The 17,825-nt window shown below is 39.2% G+C and overlaps 1 protein-coding gene across 1 annotated transcript in view; it reads right to left on the reverse strand.

The window, feature by feature from the left end:
- Nucleotides 1–10,664: 10,664 nt before the first annotated feature.
- Nucleotides 10,665–17,825, reverse strand: part of brsk2a (BR serine/threonine kinase 2a) — a 525,206-nt gene continuing 518,045 nt past the window's right edge. The window contains exon 19 of the mRNA XM_060910107.1: nt 10,665–11,135. Within this exon, the coding sequence (XP_060766090.1) occupies nt 11,113–11,135 (23 nt within the window). The 3' untranslated portion in view covers nt 10,665–11,112. The remainder of the gene's footprint in view (nt 11,136–17,825) is intronic.

Raw genomic sequence — 17,825 nt, forward strand, 5'->3', positions numbered from 1 at the left:
TGTTTTTTTTTTTTTTAAACTTGTAAAACAAACTAATTCACTTTAATGCTCAGTCACTGAAAGAAAATATTTTACCTGTACATAAAGACAAAGCGTAAAACTGGGGGTAAAGTGGGATTTATGAGCGCTACGTCTTTATGCATACTAAGTGTTGAAACATTGAGTTCCATTACGATAAAGAGTTCTCAATATTAATATTATGGAAGTGTTCCCCCCCCCCAGTTTAATCAGCGAGCAAATTTCATTCAGTCATCTTAAAGGAACAGTCCACCGTACTTCCATAATGAAATATGTTCTTCTCTGAATTGAGACGAGCTGCTCCGTACCTCTCCGAGCTTTGCGCGACCTCCCAGTCAGTCAGACGCGCTGTCACTCCTGTTAGCAATGTAGCTAGGCTCAGCATGGCCAATGGTATTTTTTGGGGCTGTAGTTAGATGCGACCAAACTCTTCCGCGTTTTTCCTGTTTACATAGGTTTATATGACCAGTGACATGAAACAAGTTCAGTTACACAAATTGAAACGTAGCGATTTTCTATGCTATGGAAAGTCCGCACTATAATGACAGGCGTACTAACACCTTCTGCGCGCTTCGACAGCGCATTGATACGGAGCTCAGATATCAATGCGCTGCCGAAGCGCGCAGAAGGTGTTAGTACACCTGTCATTATAGTGCGGACTTTCCATAGCATAGAAAATCGCTACGTTTCAATTTGTGTAACTGAACTTGTTTCATATCACTGGTCATATAAACCTATGTAAACAGGAAAAACGCGGAAGAGTTTGGTCGCATCTAACTACAGCCCCAAAAAATACCATTGGCCATACTGAGCCTAGCTACATTGCTAACAGGAGTGACAGCGCGTCTGACTGCGTCTGACTGACTGGGAGGTCGCGCAAAGCTCGGAGAGGTACGGAGCAGCTTGTCTCAATTCAGATAAGAGCATATTTCATTATGGAAGTACGGTGGACTGTTCCTTTAAGTAACCACTTTGGATCCCATGCACACACATTTACAGTCATTGATACCTATGGGCAATTCAGAGTTGCAAATCCACCTACACTGTTTTGGGAAGTGGGAGGTGAACCTATGCATACATGGGGCGAACTTGTGAAAATGCCAACCGGTAGACCTTTTGGGTAGGAGTGCCAAAAGCATGCTAGTTAGACAGGAAAGGGCTTTTCTTTCAGTACACTGCATTGTGGGTATTGTAATGGCAGAAAGTTTAACGTGCACTGGCCCTGGAGTTAAGGTAACACTAATGCGGGTTACACCAAAGAGCGGTGTTTTTCTCCTCAGCAAAACAGGAGATGAGCCAATCAACACATGAGTCTGGAATGATCTGTGCAGGTGTTTTGAACTCTCCCTGAAAGCCACGCCCACTCTCCCTGTCAACGCTCTCATGTCATGTGGGGTCATGAAAGAAACCTCTATTGTTTTTGTCATTTATTTTAAAAATTAATCTGAGAAATAAATATCGAAGACAAGTTTTTTTTTGTGCCAATTACTGGGAGTCGCATTTAAACAAGCCACATTTAAATAAATAGTGTATGTGCTATTTTAGTCTTCCCTTTCACTGCACTAAGCAAAGGAGTTCATCAATAAAAATGGATAAATTTCCCCATCTGTTTGCATCCGCTAAACAAATTAGCGTTGCGTCTCAAATCACACACACATGCACTATTCTAGACCATTACTGAGTACTGGTACTAACTGGTTTTCATATTGGTGTTTGAATTTTAAAAATTCCAGTGTAGCCTTCAAACTTTCCGAATTGCGTAACAATTCTGGATTGTTGTCATGGGCTGTGTTTACTAATCACAAGATCAGGGGAAAGTTTTATGAGCTTGTTAGTGTGTTTAACGTCACTGATCATCAAATCCCTAAACATTTTGCAATTCTTATTCAACTGGTTTTTAGTTGATTATGCTATGGTATTAACATGGCAACATACGTATTCAAATGTTGCAGCAGTCATACAGTATATTACAAAAATGTAGCGTGGTCAAGGCTTGGGGGCGCAGAAAATTTGGCATCATTTGCCCAAAATATTTTGGGAACCCCTACGGTAAATGGAGAATGTTTAATGTGGATTAATGCAAGTAAACTATCAGCACATGTTCAGCTAAGCTAATATTACACAAGTATAACTATATTATTTATATTATTATACAAGTTAATACTATATTATATTATTAATAATATATTAAAATAGTATTAACTACATGGATGCCAATGAACATGTTCAAAATGGCGCTTTTGGTTTTAATGTAATAAACTGAAGTCTAATAAAGTGAATTATAGTAAAGTGGAATAAAGGGAAGTATAATAAAATAAAGTGCAAAGAGAATTTTAGTAAAATGTACTAAAGTGTTGTAAAGTGAAATAAAATGAATTGTACTAAAGTGTAAAAAACTGAAGTGTAGTAAAGTGAAGTGAATTTTAGTGGTCATAAAGTGAATTGTAGTAAAGTGTAATAAAGTGAAGTGAATTTTAGCAAAATGTAATGAAGTATAGTAACGTGTAATTAAGTGAACGAAAGTGAATTTTAGTAAAATGTGATAGTGTTGTAAAGTGAAGTGTAACAAAGTGAAGTGTAGTAAAGTGTAATAAATGGAGTGTAGTAAAAGGAATTTTAGTAAAATGTAGAAGTGTAGTAAAGTGAGGAGTAATGAAGTGAGGTCTCAAAGTGAAGTGTACTAAAGTGATATGTAGGTAACTGAAGCATGGCAATATGAAGTGTAGTAAAGTGAGGTGTAGTAAAGTGAAGTGAATTTTAGTGAAGTGTCAAAGCGAATTGTAGTAAAGTGTAATAAAGTGAAGTAAATTTTAGTAAAATGTAACAAAGTATACAGTAGCAACGTAATAAAGTGAAGTAAAGTGAATTTTAGTAAAATGTGATAGTGTTGTAAAGTGAAGTGTAACAAAGTGTAGTAAAGTGTAATAAATGGAGTGTAGTAAAAAGAATTTTAGTAAAATGTAAAGGTGTAGTAAAGTGAAGTGTAATGAAGTGAGGTGCCAAAGGGAATTGCAGTAAAGTGAAATGTACTAAAGCGTAGTAAAGTGAGGTGTAATAAAGTGAAGTGTAATGAAGTGTAGTAAAGGGAGGTGTAATGAATTGAAATGTAGTAAAGTGAGGTGTAATAAAGTGAAGTGTAATAAAGTGAAGTGTAGTAAAGTGAGGTGTAATGAAGTGTAATAAAGTGAGGTGTAATAAAGTGAAGTGTAATAAAGTGAGGTGTAATGAAGTGTAATAAAGTGAAGTGTAGTAAAGTGAGGTGTAATGAAGTGTAATAAAGTGAAGTGTAGTAAAGTGAGGAGTAATAAAGTGAAGTGTAGTAAAGTGAGGTGTAGTGAAGTGAGGTGTAGTAAAGTGAAGTGTAATAAAGGGAACTGAGGTGTAATAATGTGAAATGTAGTAAAGTGAGGTGTAATGAAGTGTAGCATAGTAAAGTGAAGTGTAGTAAAGTGAAGTGTAATGAAGTGAGGTACAATGAAGTGTAGCATAGTAAAGTGAAGCGTAGTGAAGTGAAGTGTAGTAAAGTGAGGTGTAGTGAAGTGAAGTGTAGTAACCTGAAGTGAAGTGTAATAAAGTGAAGTGTAGTAAAGTGAGGTGTATTAAAGTGAGGTGCAGTGAAGTGAAGTACAGTGTAGTAAAGTGAAGTGTAATGAAGTGAAGTGAAGTGTAATGAAGTGAAGTGTAGTAAAGTGAAGTATAAAAAGTGAAGTGTAGTGAAGTGAGGTGTAATGAATTGAAGTGTAGTAAAGTGAGGTGTAGTGAAGTGAAGTGTAATAAAGTGAAGTGTAGTAAAGTGAGGTGTAATGAAGTGTAATAAAGTGAGGTGTAATAAAGTGAAGTGTAATAAAGTGAGGTGTAATGAAGTGTAATAAAGTGAAGTGTAGTAAAGTGAGGTGTAATGAAGTGTAATAAAGTGAAGTGTAGTAAAGTGAGGAGTAATAAAGTGAAGTGTAGTAAAGTGAGGTGTAGTGAAGTGAGGTGTAGTAAAGTGAAGTGTAATAAAGGGAACTGAGGTGTAATAATGTGAAATGTAGTAAAGTGAGGTGTAATGAAGTGTAGCATAGTAAAGTGAAGTGTAGTAAAGTGAAGTGTAATGAAGTGAGGTACAATGAAGTGTAGCATAGTAAAGTGAAGCGTAGTGAAGTGAAGTGTAGTAAAGTGAGGTGTAGTGAAGTGAAGTGTAGTAACCTGAAGTGAAGTGTAATAAAGTGAAGTGTAGTAAAGTGAGGTGTATTAAAGTGAGGTGCAGTGAAGTGAAGTGCAGTGTAGTAAAGTGAAGTGTAATGAAGTGAAGTGAAGTGTAATGAAGTGAAGTGTAGTAAAGTGAAGTATAAAAAGTGAAGTGTAGTGAAGTGAGGTGTAATGAATTGAAGTGTAGTAAAGTGAGGTGTAGTGAAGTGAAGTGTAATAAAGTGAAGTGTAGTAAAGTGAGGTGTAATGAAGTGTAATAAAGTGAGGTGTAATAAAGTGAAGTGTAATAAAGTGAGGTGTAATGAAGTGTAATAAAGTGAAGTGTAGTAAAGTGAGGTGTAATGAAGTGTAATAAAGTGAAGTGTAGTAAAGTGAGGAGTAATAAAGTGAAGTGTAGTAAAGTGAGGTGTAGTGAAGTGAGGTGTAGTAAAGTGAAGTGTAATAAAGGGAACTGAGGTGTAATAATGTGAAATGTAGTAAAGTGAGGTGTAATGAAGTGTAGCATAGTAAAGTGAAGTGTAGTAAAGTGAAGTGTAATGAAGTGAGGTACAATGAAGTGTAGCATAGTAAAGTGAAGCGTAGTGAAGTGAAGTGTAGTAAAGTGAGGTGTAGTGAAGTGAAGTGTAGTAACGTGAAGTGAAGTGTAATAAAGTGAAGTGTAGTGAAGTGTAGTAAAGTGAGGTGTATTAAAGTGAGGTGCAGTGAAGTGAAGTGCAGTGTAGTAAAGTGAAGTGTAATGAAGTGAAGTGAAGTGTAATGAAGTGAAGTGTAGTAAAGTGAAGTATAAAAAGTGAAGTGTAGTGAAGTGAGGTGTAATGAATTGAAGTGTAGTAAAGTGAAGTGTAATGAAGTGAAGTAAAGTGAAGTGTAGTAAAGAAGTGTAGTAAAGTGAAGTGTAGTAAAGAAGTGTAGTAAAGTGAGGTGTAGTGAAGTGAAGAGGTGGTGTAGTAAAGTGAAGTGTAATGAAGTGAAGTATAGTAAAGTGAAGTGTAGTAAAGTGAAGTGTAGTAAAGTGAAGTGTAATGAAGTGAAGTGTAGTAAAGTGAGGTGTAATAAAGTGAAGTGTAATGAAGTGAAATGTAGTAAAGTGAAGTGCAATGAAGTGAAGTGTAGTAAAGTGAGGTGTTGTAAAGTGAAGTGTAGTAAAGTGAAGTGTAGTAAAGTGAGGTGTTGTAAAGTGAAGTGTAGTAAAGTGAAGTGTAGTAAAGTGAGGTGTTGTAAAGTGAGGTGTAGTAAAGTGAGGTGTTGTAAAGTGAAGTGTAGTAAAGGTGAAGTGTAATAATGTGATATGTAGGTAATTGAAGCATGGAAATACAAAGTGTCGTAAACTGACCTATAGTAATATGAAGTGTAATGAAGTGAAATGTAGTGAAGCATAAATAATCTGTCCTGAAGACTTTCCTGTGCTAGGAAACTTTGCAAAGAACCATAACTGGTACAAAGCACAAACACTCGTGACTCCTTCCATAAATATTAAATGTCTCCTAAACCCCATAAAAAAAAAAAAAAAAAAAAAAAAACATTAACCATATCAACAATTATGGTTTTCTTTGTTAATCTGTTTATTATTACTCTTTTAGCTGATCATCTTAACAACACACACAATCTTGACCAGGGTATAGTAAGCTGGTTAGTTGACTTTTTAACTGACCGACCACAGAGGGTGAAGGTTAATGGCATTTTATCCAACGTACTTTTATCCTCCACCGGCTCCCCTCAGGGCTGTGTCCTTTCACCACTTCTATGTATTTTATACACAAATGAGTGCAAAAGTCAGCATTCTGAGAGACACATCATTAAATTTGCTGATGACTCTGTGATTGTGTCGCTTCTCAGCAATCAAGACACCAATCACGGTCCAGTGGTGAATGATTTTATTGCTTTTGTGAGTGCTCATCTCTGAGCATTAATGTCTCAAAAACTAAGGAGATGATTATGGATTTTAGGAAGAAGCCTCCACCAAATTCCCGTTTTTATTCATGGCCAGGCGGTCAAAATTGTACAGCAGTACAAATACCTGGGTACTATCATCGACAGTAACCTGACATTTGAGGCAAACACTGATGCAATTTGTGCAAAGGCCCACCAGCGCATGTACTTTTATCGAAAGTTTTAGTGTGGATATCTCTTTTATGAAGATGTTTTATTGTTGTTTTATTGAGTCTGTTTTAACCTTTCTTTTATTTGCTGGTTTGGGTCCCTCACATTGAAAGACAGGAACAGGTTGAACAGCATTGTTAAAATGTGTGGTAAGATTGCTGGGATCAACTTTGAGGAGCTCTCTGTCTTGTACAGAGTTAGAGCCACCAGGAAAGCAGAAGCTAACCTGGCTGACCCCAGTCACCCGCTGCTCTCTGAATATAGGCTGCTGCCTTCTGCTCGTCGGTACTTGGTACCAAAATGTAGGACGAACAGATTTAAAAGTTTATTTGTCACTGTAACTATTGGCCTCATAAACAACAGTCTGTCATGACCGGCCTCCCTGTAATATCTGTGCACCTTGTTTTCATTGTGATTGTATGCTGTATGTTTTGTTGTACTGTGTTTTATTCTCTGCTGGCTGTACAAGTTTTATATACATATATATATATATATATATATATATATATATATATATATATATATATATATATATATAAATACACACACACACCGCACCCTCCACAATTATTGGCACCCCTTGTTAAGATATGTTCTTAGGCTTCTAATAAATTCATTTTTTTAAAAATAATATAGGACAACAATGCAAAAACCTTTAATTCAAGTGCATTTATTCAGTGGGAAAAAAAAATCCCACATTAAGAAATAATTAGTTTACATGAAATCATGTGTGCCACTATTATTGGCACCCCTGATGTTAATACTTTTTACAACTCCTTTTGCCAACAAGACAGCACTTAATCTTCTCCTATAACATTTCACAAGATGGGAGAATACAGAGAGCGGGATATTCAACCATTCCTCTTTGCACAATCTCTCTAAATCATCCAGAGTCCTGGGTCCTCTCCTATGCACTCTCCTCTTCAGCTCACCCCACAGGTTTTCAATCGGGTTGAGGTCTGGGGACTGAGATGGCCATGGGAGGAGCTTGATTTTGTGTCTGGTGAACCATTTTTGTGTAGATTTGGCCACATGTTTAGGGTCTTTATCTTGCTGAAAGACCCAGTGACGACCCATCTTCAGCTTTCGGGCAGAGGCCACCAGATTTTGATTTAAAATGTCCTGGTATTTCAAAGAGTTCATGATGCCATGCACCCTAACAAGGTTCCCAGGGCCTTTGGAAGAGAAACAGGCCCACAGCATCACCGATCCTCCCCTATACTTCACAGTGGGCATGAGGTGCTTTTCCGCATACTCATCTTTTGTGATGTATTAGAGTGTTTGTTGCCAAAAAGCTCCATCTTGGTCTCATCTGACCAAAGCACACGGTCCCAGCTGAAGTCCCAGTACCGCTTAGCGAACTCCAGACGTTTACGTTTATGCTTGTAAGTGAAAAAAGTATTTTTCCGTGCATGCCTCCCAAACAGCTTGTTGGCATGTAGATAGCACCTGATGGTTGTTATGGAGACTTTGTGACCCCAAGATGCTACTCTTTGATGCAATTCTCTAACAGTGAGCTTTGGAGAACTTTTTACTTCTCTTACCATCCTCCTCACTGTGCGTGGTGGCAAGATAAACTTGCATCCTCATCCAGGCTTGTTTGCTACTGTTCCAGTTGTTTTAAACTTCTTGATGATTCCTCTGACTGTAGATACGGGCCGGTGTAGGCGAGTGGCTATTTTCTTGTAGCCGTTGCCTAACTTATGAAGGTCGACCCACATCTGCCTTACTCGAATGGTGTGTTCTCTTGTCTTTCCCATGTTGAAGAGTGGATAAGAGAAATAGGCCTCTGTGTCACATCATATTTATACCCCAGGGAAACAGGATGTGATGAATTACTAATTAAAGGTTCCTAGATACTCTCATCAACTTTATAAACTACAGTAGAAATGACAGAAATGCTTCAATTACATTTATTTTCTAGGAATTGTTATGGGTGCCAATAATTGTGGAACAGGTGATTTTATGAAAAAAAATAATTTCTTAGTCAGGGATTTTTTTTAATTCACTTGAGTTAAGGGTTACATTTTTCTACAATTTTCAGTGTGAGATTATCTCATCTCATTATCTGTAGCCGCTTTATCCTGTTCTACAGGGTCGCAGGCAAGCTGGAGCCTATCCCAGCTGACTATGGGTGAAAGGCGGGGTACACCCTGGACAAGTCGCCAGGTCATCACAGGGCTGACACATAGACACACAACCATTCACACTCACATTCACACCTACGGTCAATTTAGAGCCACCAGTTAACCTAACCTGCATGTCTTTGGACTGTGGGGGAAACCGGAGCACCCGGAGGAAACCCACGCGGACACGGGGAGAACATGCAAACTACACCACCGTGCCGCCCAGTGTGAGATTATGCTTCTGCAATAAAAATGTAATTTATTTTAAGGCTTTTAACACATCTTAACCAGGGGTGCCAATAATTGTGGAGGGCGCTGTGTATATATATATATATATATGATTATGTATACGTCTATAGATCATGTAGAACATCTGCAGTACAAGTCTCTGTCAATAATAGAAAGGATAATTTAGAATGAGTGCATTACTATAAACTATCCACTATTATCATTATATATACTATTACTTTTATAAACTATCCACACTGTTAAACAAATAATGGACACCTCCTGACCAATCAGATTCAAGAATTCAACTGCACTTGTAGTTCAAGTATAGTAAAGTGAAATGTGGTAAAGTAAAGTAATCTGTAATAAAGTCTATCACGATAAAGTGAGCTGAGAAACATTCACACAAACAAAAGAACATCTTACCTTATCTTACCTCAAGAGCCGGAGATTCGAGGGACGCTAAATATTGATGTAGCAAAGATCAACAAAAACCCTGAGAAAGTACACAGATGTACACATGCACACACAAAACCACCAACGGACACAAAAACACCATCTCACACACAAGCTCATACACACCAACACAATCTCTCTCTCTCACACACACACACACACACACACATAAGGCTACAGACATTCCTAATAAGTGAATGAGTTTATTGTTTCATTTGTTGTTGTTTTTTTCCTTGTTCTAAAGTTGCTCACAGTTATGTTACAGCTTCACGTTCATTCCTGCTCTGTGTGTTTATCGTCGGGAGTCACATGATCAGTTGTAGTCTACTGTATAAAATAGGATAATTAACAACAGGTATTGCTTTATTTCTGTTTTGTCAAAAAACTCTTCCCATGTCTGTAAACTAGGATTTTGAGACTGATGGTATTTCTTTCCTCAGAGGTAAATGATACAGACCAGAGGAAGCGTTTCAAAACTCAGTGCACTAAAGGTTCATGAAAGAGAGAAGGACACAAAACAGCGGCTAGAATAACAGCGAAAAGAAGGGCGGGAATGCTTTTTTTATCTCAAGTAACACAGAGGAAAGCAGTAAGGGGTCAGAGAGGGGTTTTAACAATTACACTAACGCCATGCAAAGGAAAGCCGATGTCTGGCATGCACACAGCAATACAAGTTAAAAGCGAAGAAGAGCAGGTACCAAGCACCCCCTTCATATGAGAAGGTGACATCAGTCTATTTACAAGAGAACTGACTCAAGAGGAGCATTTTGTCTCAATCCATTGTACACACACAATGAAACTGACAAATATCAAGATGCTCATTCCCTCCCCAAAGAGGCTAGACTACATTCTTAACTGTTAAATTATCTCTTTTTTTTTTAAACATATACTACATTTTTTTTTTTTTTTATCATTCAAAGCTAGAAAAAAAAAAAGAAGAAATATTGTCAATGTCCATGTTCAAATCTCTTAAATCAGAACAAACCTGCATTTGTGTCAGGGCATACAAACATTCAAGGATGGAAATAAATAACATTCATTCATTCAATTAATCTGACCCCCCCCCCCCCCCAGTATTCATAATGATGACAATAAATTAGGGTACACATATGCAATGAATAATTCAGATGAATAAATACAGAAAAAATACAAAAATATTCACAATGTATTAAACGCTTTTGTCCTTAAATCTACTGCTGGTAGTTGTGTCATGAGGTGTCGATCATAAAATAGCTTGAACGAGAACAGAACTCGAGATTCAGTGCAGCAGCTACTTGAAACTAATGTTTCATAAATTAAGCAATAATAAAACACAAGAAGAAGAAGAAAAAAAAGTGTGTGTATATATATCTATATATTGTGTGGCGGCACAAGATTTCAGTCAGAATCTACAACATAATCAAACATTAGAAGCACATCTAGGCATTTTGTTATACATAAGAAGACTGTTGGTCTGTACACTGGAAATTATTCATTTGGATAAGCTCATGAACCAGCAGCTCATTCCTGTCCCCCCCCCCACACACACACACCCATTCCCACCAGAGCAATATAAGCATACACATACTTTTGCAGCCGAATTTTTAGATCAAACCCGGCTCACTGGAAAGAAAGTCAATGACAAAACAATCTGCGATGAGTTTTATCCCGTTGGGACAATCCGTCATTGTTCCCCCTCCCCATACAGTTTCTCACACAGTTTTGTCCTTTGGGAGTCCATCCCACAGTTGTGCATGTGTATATTTGTATATGGTTGCGTAGTGCGTGTGGTTCAGCAAGCTGAAGACGTGAAAAGTTCCTTGTGTAAGGTCAGATGGAGAGAAGGAAGAGCATGGGCTGGATGTTGGTGTCGGTTTGTATGTTTTCCTCAAGGATCACAAAGTCATTGGCGAGAGGTAAAAGAAGGTGAGGATGAAGGATGATGCGTCTGGTTTTCGTCATTATGAACAGAGCCTTCCGTCAAAGAACGCGGTTGGAGCAGGGGAGCGGGGTGTTAATAGCTTTTCTGGATAATTCCTGGTAGTAAAAACAAGTCATCACACATTGTGAGGAAAGTGGACACGAAAGAAGTCATGAAAAGTCACAAAAAAAAAAAAAAAGAACACCTGTCACAAATTATGACAATGGAGACAAGTCGAGGGAAAAAATGGCATGGGGGAAGAGTGTGTCTGAATGTGCTCATCTTAACATGTTCATCTTTATACAGTCGTTCCAACATACAAAAGTCTATTAGACAAGATTATTTGCATCACTGCTGACAGTATGCAAGTCAGTGAGTATGACTGGATTATTTCTACAAGTCTCTAGGGCTGCTCCTGCGTCCCAACAGAGGCCACCATCCTGGCATTGTCCCTGGCATTGTCTGCCAGGCATTTAGAGTCACTAGGCTCGGGATCGTGCCGCGGGTGTCTGTTGGGCGTGCCAGGTGGATGGAGCACCTGGCTGTTCTTCTCGTCTGAAAAAAGTTGTTTAATTACGTCAAAGAAGTTACTCAATGGGCTGCCTAGGTACACAGACGGGAAGAGAAAAAGAAACAAGAGAAAGAGAAAGAACAAACAAACAAATGAATAATGGACTTCACACAAGGAGAAGAAGTGGCCAGAGAAAGATAAAAAGATGAGGAAAAGAAGAGAAAAGTGCAAGATGAAGGACAATACGAGGACTCAGAGGTGTTTTGGTACTAAATGATGGTATTTTACTATTCGAAGCCGAATGGAGGGAATAAGTCACTTAAAATTAGCACTGTATGGAAATTGAGTTGCAAAGGTTTTAACAGCGAGTGGCCGATCTATTCGAAGTCTAAAATTTAAGTTTCTTGTGATGTAAAAATAATAATAATAATAATAATAATAATAAAAATAAACCAAGATAAATCCAGTCAGCTCTTTCTTAAACCTTTAATTTAATTTAATTTTTTTTCAATTATTCTGTTTTTATTTTTATTTATTGCATTGCCTGTTTGCACCGTGGGTCAGAGAGGACTGAAATTTCATCTGTGCTGTATGTCGAGCATGTATAGCATATTTGACAATAAAGTTGACTTGACTTGACTTTATGTGATACAGCAACCTATAAAATTCAAGTGGAAAAGCAAACCTTTAGGAGGGAACAAAAGAAAAGACCAACAACAAGCCCTTCCACTAATACTCCGTCCATCCATTCATTATCTGTAGCCGCTTTATCCTGTTCTACAGGGTCGCAGGCAAGCTGGAGCCTATCCCAGCTGACTACGGGCGAAAGGCGGGGTACACCCTGGACAAGGCGCCAGGTCATCACAGGGCTGACACATAGACACAGACAACCATTCACACTCACATTCACACCTACGGTCAATTTAGAGTCACCAGTTAACCTAACCTGCATGTCTTTGGACTGTGGGGGAAACCGGAGCACCCGGAGGAAACCCACGCGGACACGGGGAGAACATGCAAACTCCGCACAGAAAGGCCCTCGCCGGCCCCGGGGCTCGAACCCAGACCTTCTTGCTGTGAGGCAACAGCACTAACCACTACACCACCGTGCTGCCCTTCACTAATACTCTTATTTGTCAAATAAATATTTGCCTGTAATACAGTACAGCATTTTGATTAAGAGTCGACCAACTTGGTGCCTCTTGATTTGGCAATTTTATTCCACTCTTCTTTGAAGAAAAAAAACACTCTAGATTTGTCAAATTGCGAAGGGATCGCCTGTGCACAGCCCTCTTCAAGTCAGCGTGATGCTGAATCTTCTCGAATTGATGATGACAACGGTGCCGTTCACAGTGGTACATCTAATGTTTTGGAAATTATTTTGTCCCTCTCTCCTGATTGATACCTTTTGACAATAAAATCCTCTACATGCTTTGTAAGCTCTCTGGCTTCAGCAGTCAGCTGAAACCAAGATGATATCAAGACAATCCTACAGAAACAGCTGATCTACAGGACCAGTCAAAAGTTTGTACACCCCTACTCATTTATAGGCTTTTCTGTATTGTGACTACAACCCCGATTCCAAAAAAGTGGGGACAAAGTACAAATTGTAAATAAAAACGGAATGCAATAATTTACAAATCTCAAAAACTTATATTGTATTCACAATAGAACATAGACAACATATCAAATGTCGAAAGTGAGACATTTTGAAATTTCATGCCAAATATTGGCTCATTTGAAATTTCATGACAGCAACACATATCAAAAAAGTTGGGACAGGGGCAATAAGAGGCTGGAAAAGTTAAAGGTACAAAAAAGGAACAGCTGGAGGACCAAATTGCAACTCATTAGGTCAATTGGCAATAGGTCATTAACATGACTGGGTATAAAAAGAGCATCTTGGAGTGGCAGCGGCTCTCAGAAGTAAAGATGGGAAGAGGATCACCAATCCCCCTAATTCTGCGCCGACAAATAGTGGAGCAATATCAGAAAGGAGTTCGACAGTGTAAAATTGCAAAGAGTTTGAACATATCATCATCTACAGTGCATAATATCATCAAAAGATTCAGAGAATCTGGAAGAATCTCTGTGCGTAAGGGTCAAGGCCGGAAAACCATACTGGGTGCCCGTGATCTTCGGGCCCTTAGACGGCACTGCATCACATACAGGCATGCTTCTGTATTGGAAATCACAAAATGGGCTCAGGAATATTTCCAGAGAACATTATCTGTGAACACAATTCACCGTGCCATCCGCCGTTGCCAGCTAAAACTCTATAGTTCAAAGAAGAAGCCGTATCTAAACATGATCCAGAAGTGCAGATGTCTTCTCTGGGCCAAGGCTCATTTAAAATGAACTGTGGCAAAGTGGAAAACTGTTCTGTGGTCAGACGAATCAAAATTTGAAGTTCTTTATGGAAATCAGGGACGCCGTGTCATTCGGACTAAAGAGGAGAAGGACGACCCAAGTTGTTATCAGCGCTCAGTTCAGAAGCCTGCATCTCTGATGGTATGGGGTTGCATTAGTGCGTGTGGCATGGGCAGCTTACACATCTGGAAAGACACCATCAATGCTGAAAGGTATATCCAGGTTCTAGAGCAACATATGCTCCCATCCAGACGACGTCTCTTTCAGGGAAGACCTTGCATTTTCCAACATGACAATGCCAAACCACATACTGCATCAATTACAGCATCATGGCTGCGTAGAAGAAGGGTCCGGGTACTGATCTGGCCAGCCTGCAGTCCAGAGCTTTCACCCATAGAAAACATTTGGCGCATCATAAAACGGAAGATACGACAAAAAAGACCTAAGACAGTTGAGCAACTAGAATCCTACATTAGACAAGAATGGGTTAACGTTCCTATCCCTAAACTTGAGCAACTTGTCTCCTCAGTCCCCAGACGTTTACAGACTGTTGTAAAGAGAAAAGGGGATGTCTCACAGTGGGAAACATGGCCTTGTCCCAACTTTTTTGAGATGTGTTGTTGTCATGAAATTTAAAATCCCCTAATTTTTCTCTTTAAATGATACATTTTCTCAGTTTAAACATTTGATATGTCATCTATGTTCTATTCTGAATAAAATATGGAATTTTGAAACTTCCACATCATTGCATTCCGTTTTTATTTACAATTTGTACTTTGTCCCAACTTTTTTGGAATCGGGGTTGTATTTTCTAACAATACTGAAGACGTCAAAATTATGAAATAACATATCAAACATATATGGAATTGTGTGGTAAACAAAAACCTGCTTATATGTATGTTTCATATTTTAGATTCTTCAAAGTAGCCAGCGTTTACCTTGATAACGCTTTGGACACTATTAGCATTATCCTAACCAGCTTCATGAGTTCGTCACCTGGAATGCTTTTCAGTTAACAGGTGCTTCATCAAAAGTTAATTAGTGCAATTTCTTGCCTTTTTAATGTGTTTGAAATCAAACAGTAAATAATATAAATAACCCTAATCCACACCACAACTGTAGTAATCCATATTATGTCAAGAACCGCTAAACTAAGTAAAGAGAAATGACATCCATCATTACTTTAAGACATGCCTTTTAATTAATAAACATAAAGAAAAAATACTGAATGAGGTGTGTCCAAACTTTTGACTGGTACTGTACATTTGGTGTTACAGAATCACTATATTGCGCATGTCAGAATGCACTGATGACAGCTGTATGGTCATTTTGAGCATGATACTTTAGAAAATGAGTTTGCGTGTGACGAGTTAATTCTGAGCACATTATAAAAGGGTTGCACACTTGTGTAAACAGGTTATTGTAAGGTTTTTCCGTTTCTTTCCCCCTGAAACATTTGCATTTGTTTTTCACTTGAATTTTATTGTTTGCTACAGTACATCACATTAAAGGTAGACTGCCTTTCAGATTTTTCAAGTGTAGGTCATAAAAAGAATTTTCCCTGATACCCAATTATTTTTGTTTAGTGGACCGAAAGCTACTGAATTTTAATTACAGGCTTCCAATTTTATTATTATTATTTTTTAAACAGAACAGTTCATGAATTTAGAGCCACATGGCCCTAAATTCTCCACTATTGTTTTCCTGCTTCACCATGACCCAATTCAAGATACTACGTCATGCATCGTGTGGTGGGCTTTCCCCGTTCACACAAGGCATTGCGGGATACAAATTTGAAACAGGAGACAAAAATGGAGGATGTGAATGTGAGAATGAAACGTGAAAGACCGACTACAGTAACGGAAAGGGAGAAGATGTTATGTTGCGAAAGAAAGGAAACGCAGGACCAAACTAATAAATATCGGCGGTCAGCGAGCACTTCGGTGTGATCAGCTGTTTGTTTCACGACAGAATGATGTAACTGTCAGTGCACGGTCAAGGTAAACCTGGCAGTAATGCAACACTGTAGATTCCACATGATGGAAAACCCAACAGAAGAAGGAAAAGAACGAAGGTAAGTCTGTGCATGCGCACACTGGACTTCCTCTGTCTAAATTGCACTGATTTTATGAAATTGAAAGGCCGTCTACTTTTAAAGGCTGAAAAAGATCTGACATCTTTATTTTATATTTCACTGGATATAATAGATCCTGGCGGCACGGTGGTGTAGTGGTTAGCGCTGTCGCCTCACAGCAAGAAGGTCCTGGGTTCGAGCCCCGTGGCTGGCGAGGGCCTTTCTGTGCGGAGTTTGCATGTTCTCCCCGTGTCCGCGTGGGTTTCCTCCGGGTGCTCCGGTTTCCCCCACAGTCCAAAGACATGCAGGTTAGGTTAACTGGTGACTCTAAATTGAGCGTAGGTGTGAATGTGAGTGTGAATGGTTGTGTGTCTATGTGTCAGCCCTGTGATGACCTGGCGACTTGTCCAGGGTGTACCCCGCCTTTCGCCCGTAGTCAGCTGGGATAGGCTCCAGCTTGCCCGCGACCCTGTAGAAGGATAAAGCGGCTAGAGATAATGAGATGAGATGAGATATATCTGCAGTCCCTGGATATGAGCAATGGTGCACTCTGATTGGCTACTCTACTGCTAGGATATCAGCTCATATACCGTGAGTAGAGAAAAACAAAATGGCAGATCGTGTTGCTGAACCAACCGAGGACGAAATAAAAACTCTACTCGAAAACAAAACCCCAAAAAACACAAAAAAACCAACAAAATATGGAATAAAAGTATTTGATGGTAAGAACGTCTCTTTTATATTTTTCAAGAATTATTATTATAGCATTTTTCACAAATTGGTCCTGTTATGTCGCCAGTTTGTTTACATTCTAAGCGGAAATGATTTTGTCGGATGTTTTGTATAAAATTTTCATTTATCGAATTTGCAAAAAATAAAATAAAAATGCTCTGCGTCTCAAAATCAAGTGAATGTGGATGGAATAAATCAATTATTCCACAAAATCTCGTCGTACATGGCTTATAGCGCATGTACAACTCGATTTTGTAGAATAACTGTTTTTTATATATATGCTGACCAACAGGCGGCACGGTGGTGTAGTGGTTAGCGCTGTCGCCTCACAGCAAGAAGGTCCTGGGTTCGAGCCCCGTGGCCGGCGAGGGCCTTTCTGTGTGGAGTTTGCATGTTCTCCCCGTGTCCGCGTGGGTTTCCTCCGGGTGCTCCGGTTTCCCCCACAGTCCAAAGACATGCAGGTTAGGTTAACTGGTGACTCTAAATTGAGCGTAGGTGTGAATGTGAGTGTGAATGGTTGTCTGTGTCTGTGTGTCAGCCCTGTGATGACCTGGCGACTTGTCCAGGGTGTACCCCGCCTTTCGCCCGTAGTCAGCTGGGATAGGCTCCAGCTTGCCTGCGACCCTGTAGAAGGATAAAGCGGCTACAGATAATGAGATGAGATGCTGACCAACACGGCAGGTGTAAAAATGTTCTGTAGCAAAGTTTAGAGATTTTATCCGATGTAATTTTTTTTTCTTGTTTGTTCAATAAGGTCATTTGTACACCTGTAGTATGTTTTCTTGGCACTGGCTGACATGATTAAAGATCACGGTGCTCAATTTTAACAATTAAAAATGTCATTTCCTGGGGGCGTCGTGGCTCAGGTGGCTGGGGCGCCATGCCATGGATCCGGGGACCCGGGTTCGATTCCGGCCCGGGGTCATCTCCCGGTCCCTCCCCGTCTCTCTCTCCCACTCATTTCCTGTCCTGTCTCTACACTGTCCTATCCAATGGAGGTGAAAAAAAGCCCAAAAAATATCTTTAAAAAAATGTCATTTCCTTCGGGGTGTTATTCTTGTAGCTAATATAATCCCTGGAAATCTTTGGGCATTTGTGATGTACACACACATCGCTATA

This window comes from Neoarius graeffei, chromosome 2 (assembly GCF_027579695.1).
Source record: "Neoarius graeffei isolate fNeoGra1 chromosome 2, fNeoGra1.pri, whole genome shotgun sequence".
NCBI classification, from domain to species: domain Eukaryota; kingdom Metazoa; phylum Chordata; class Actinopteri; order Siluriformes; family Ariidae; genus Neoarius; species Neoarius graeffei.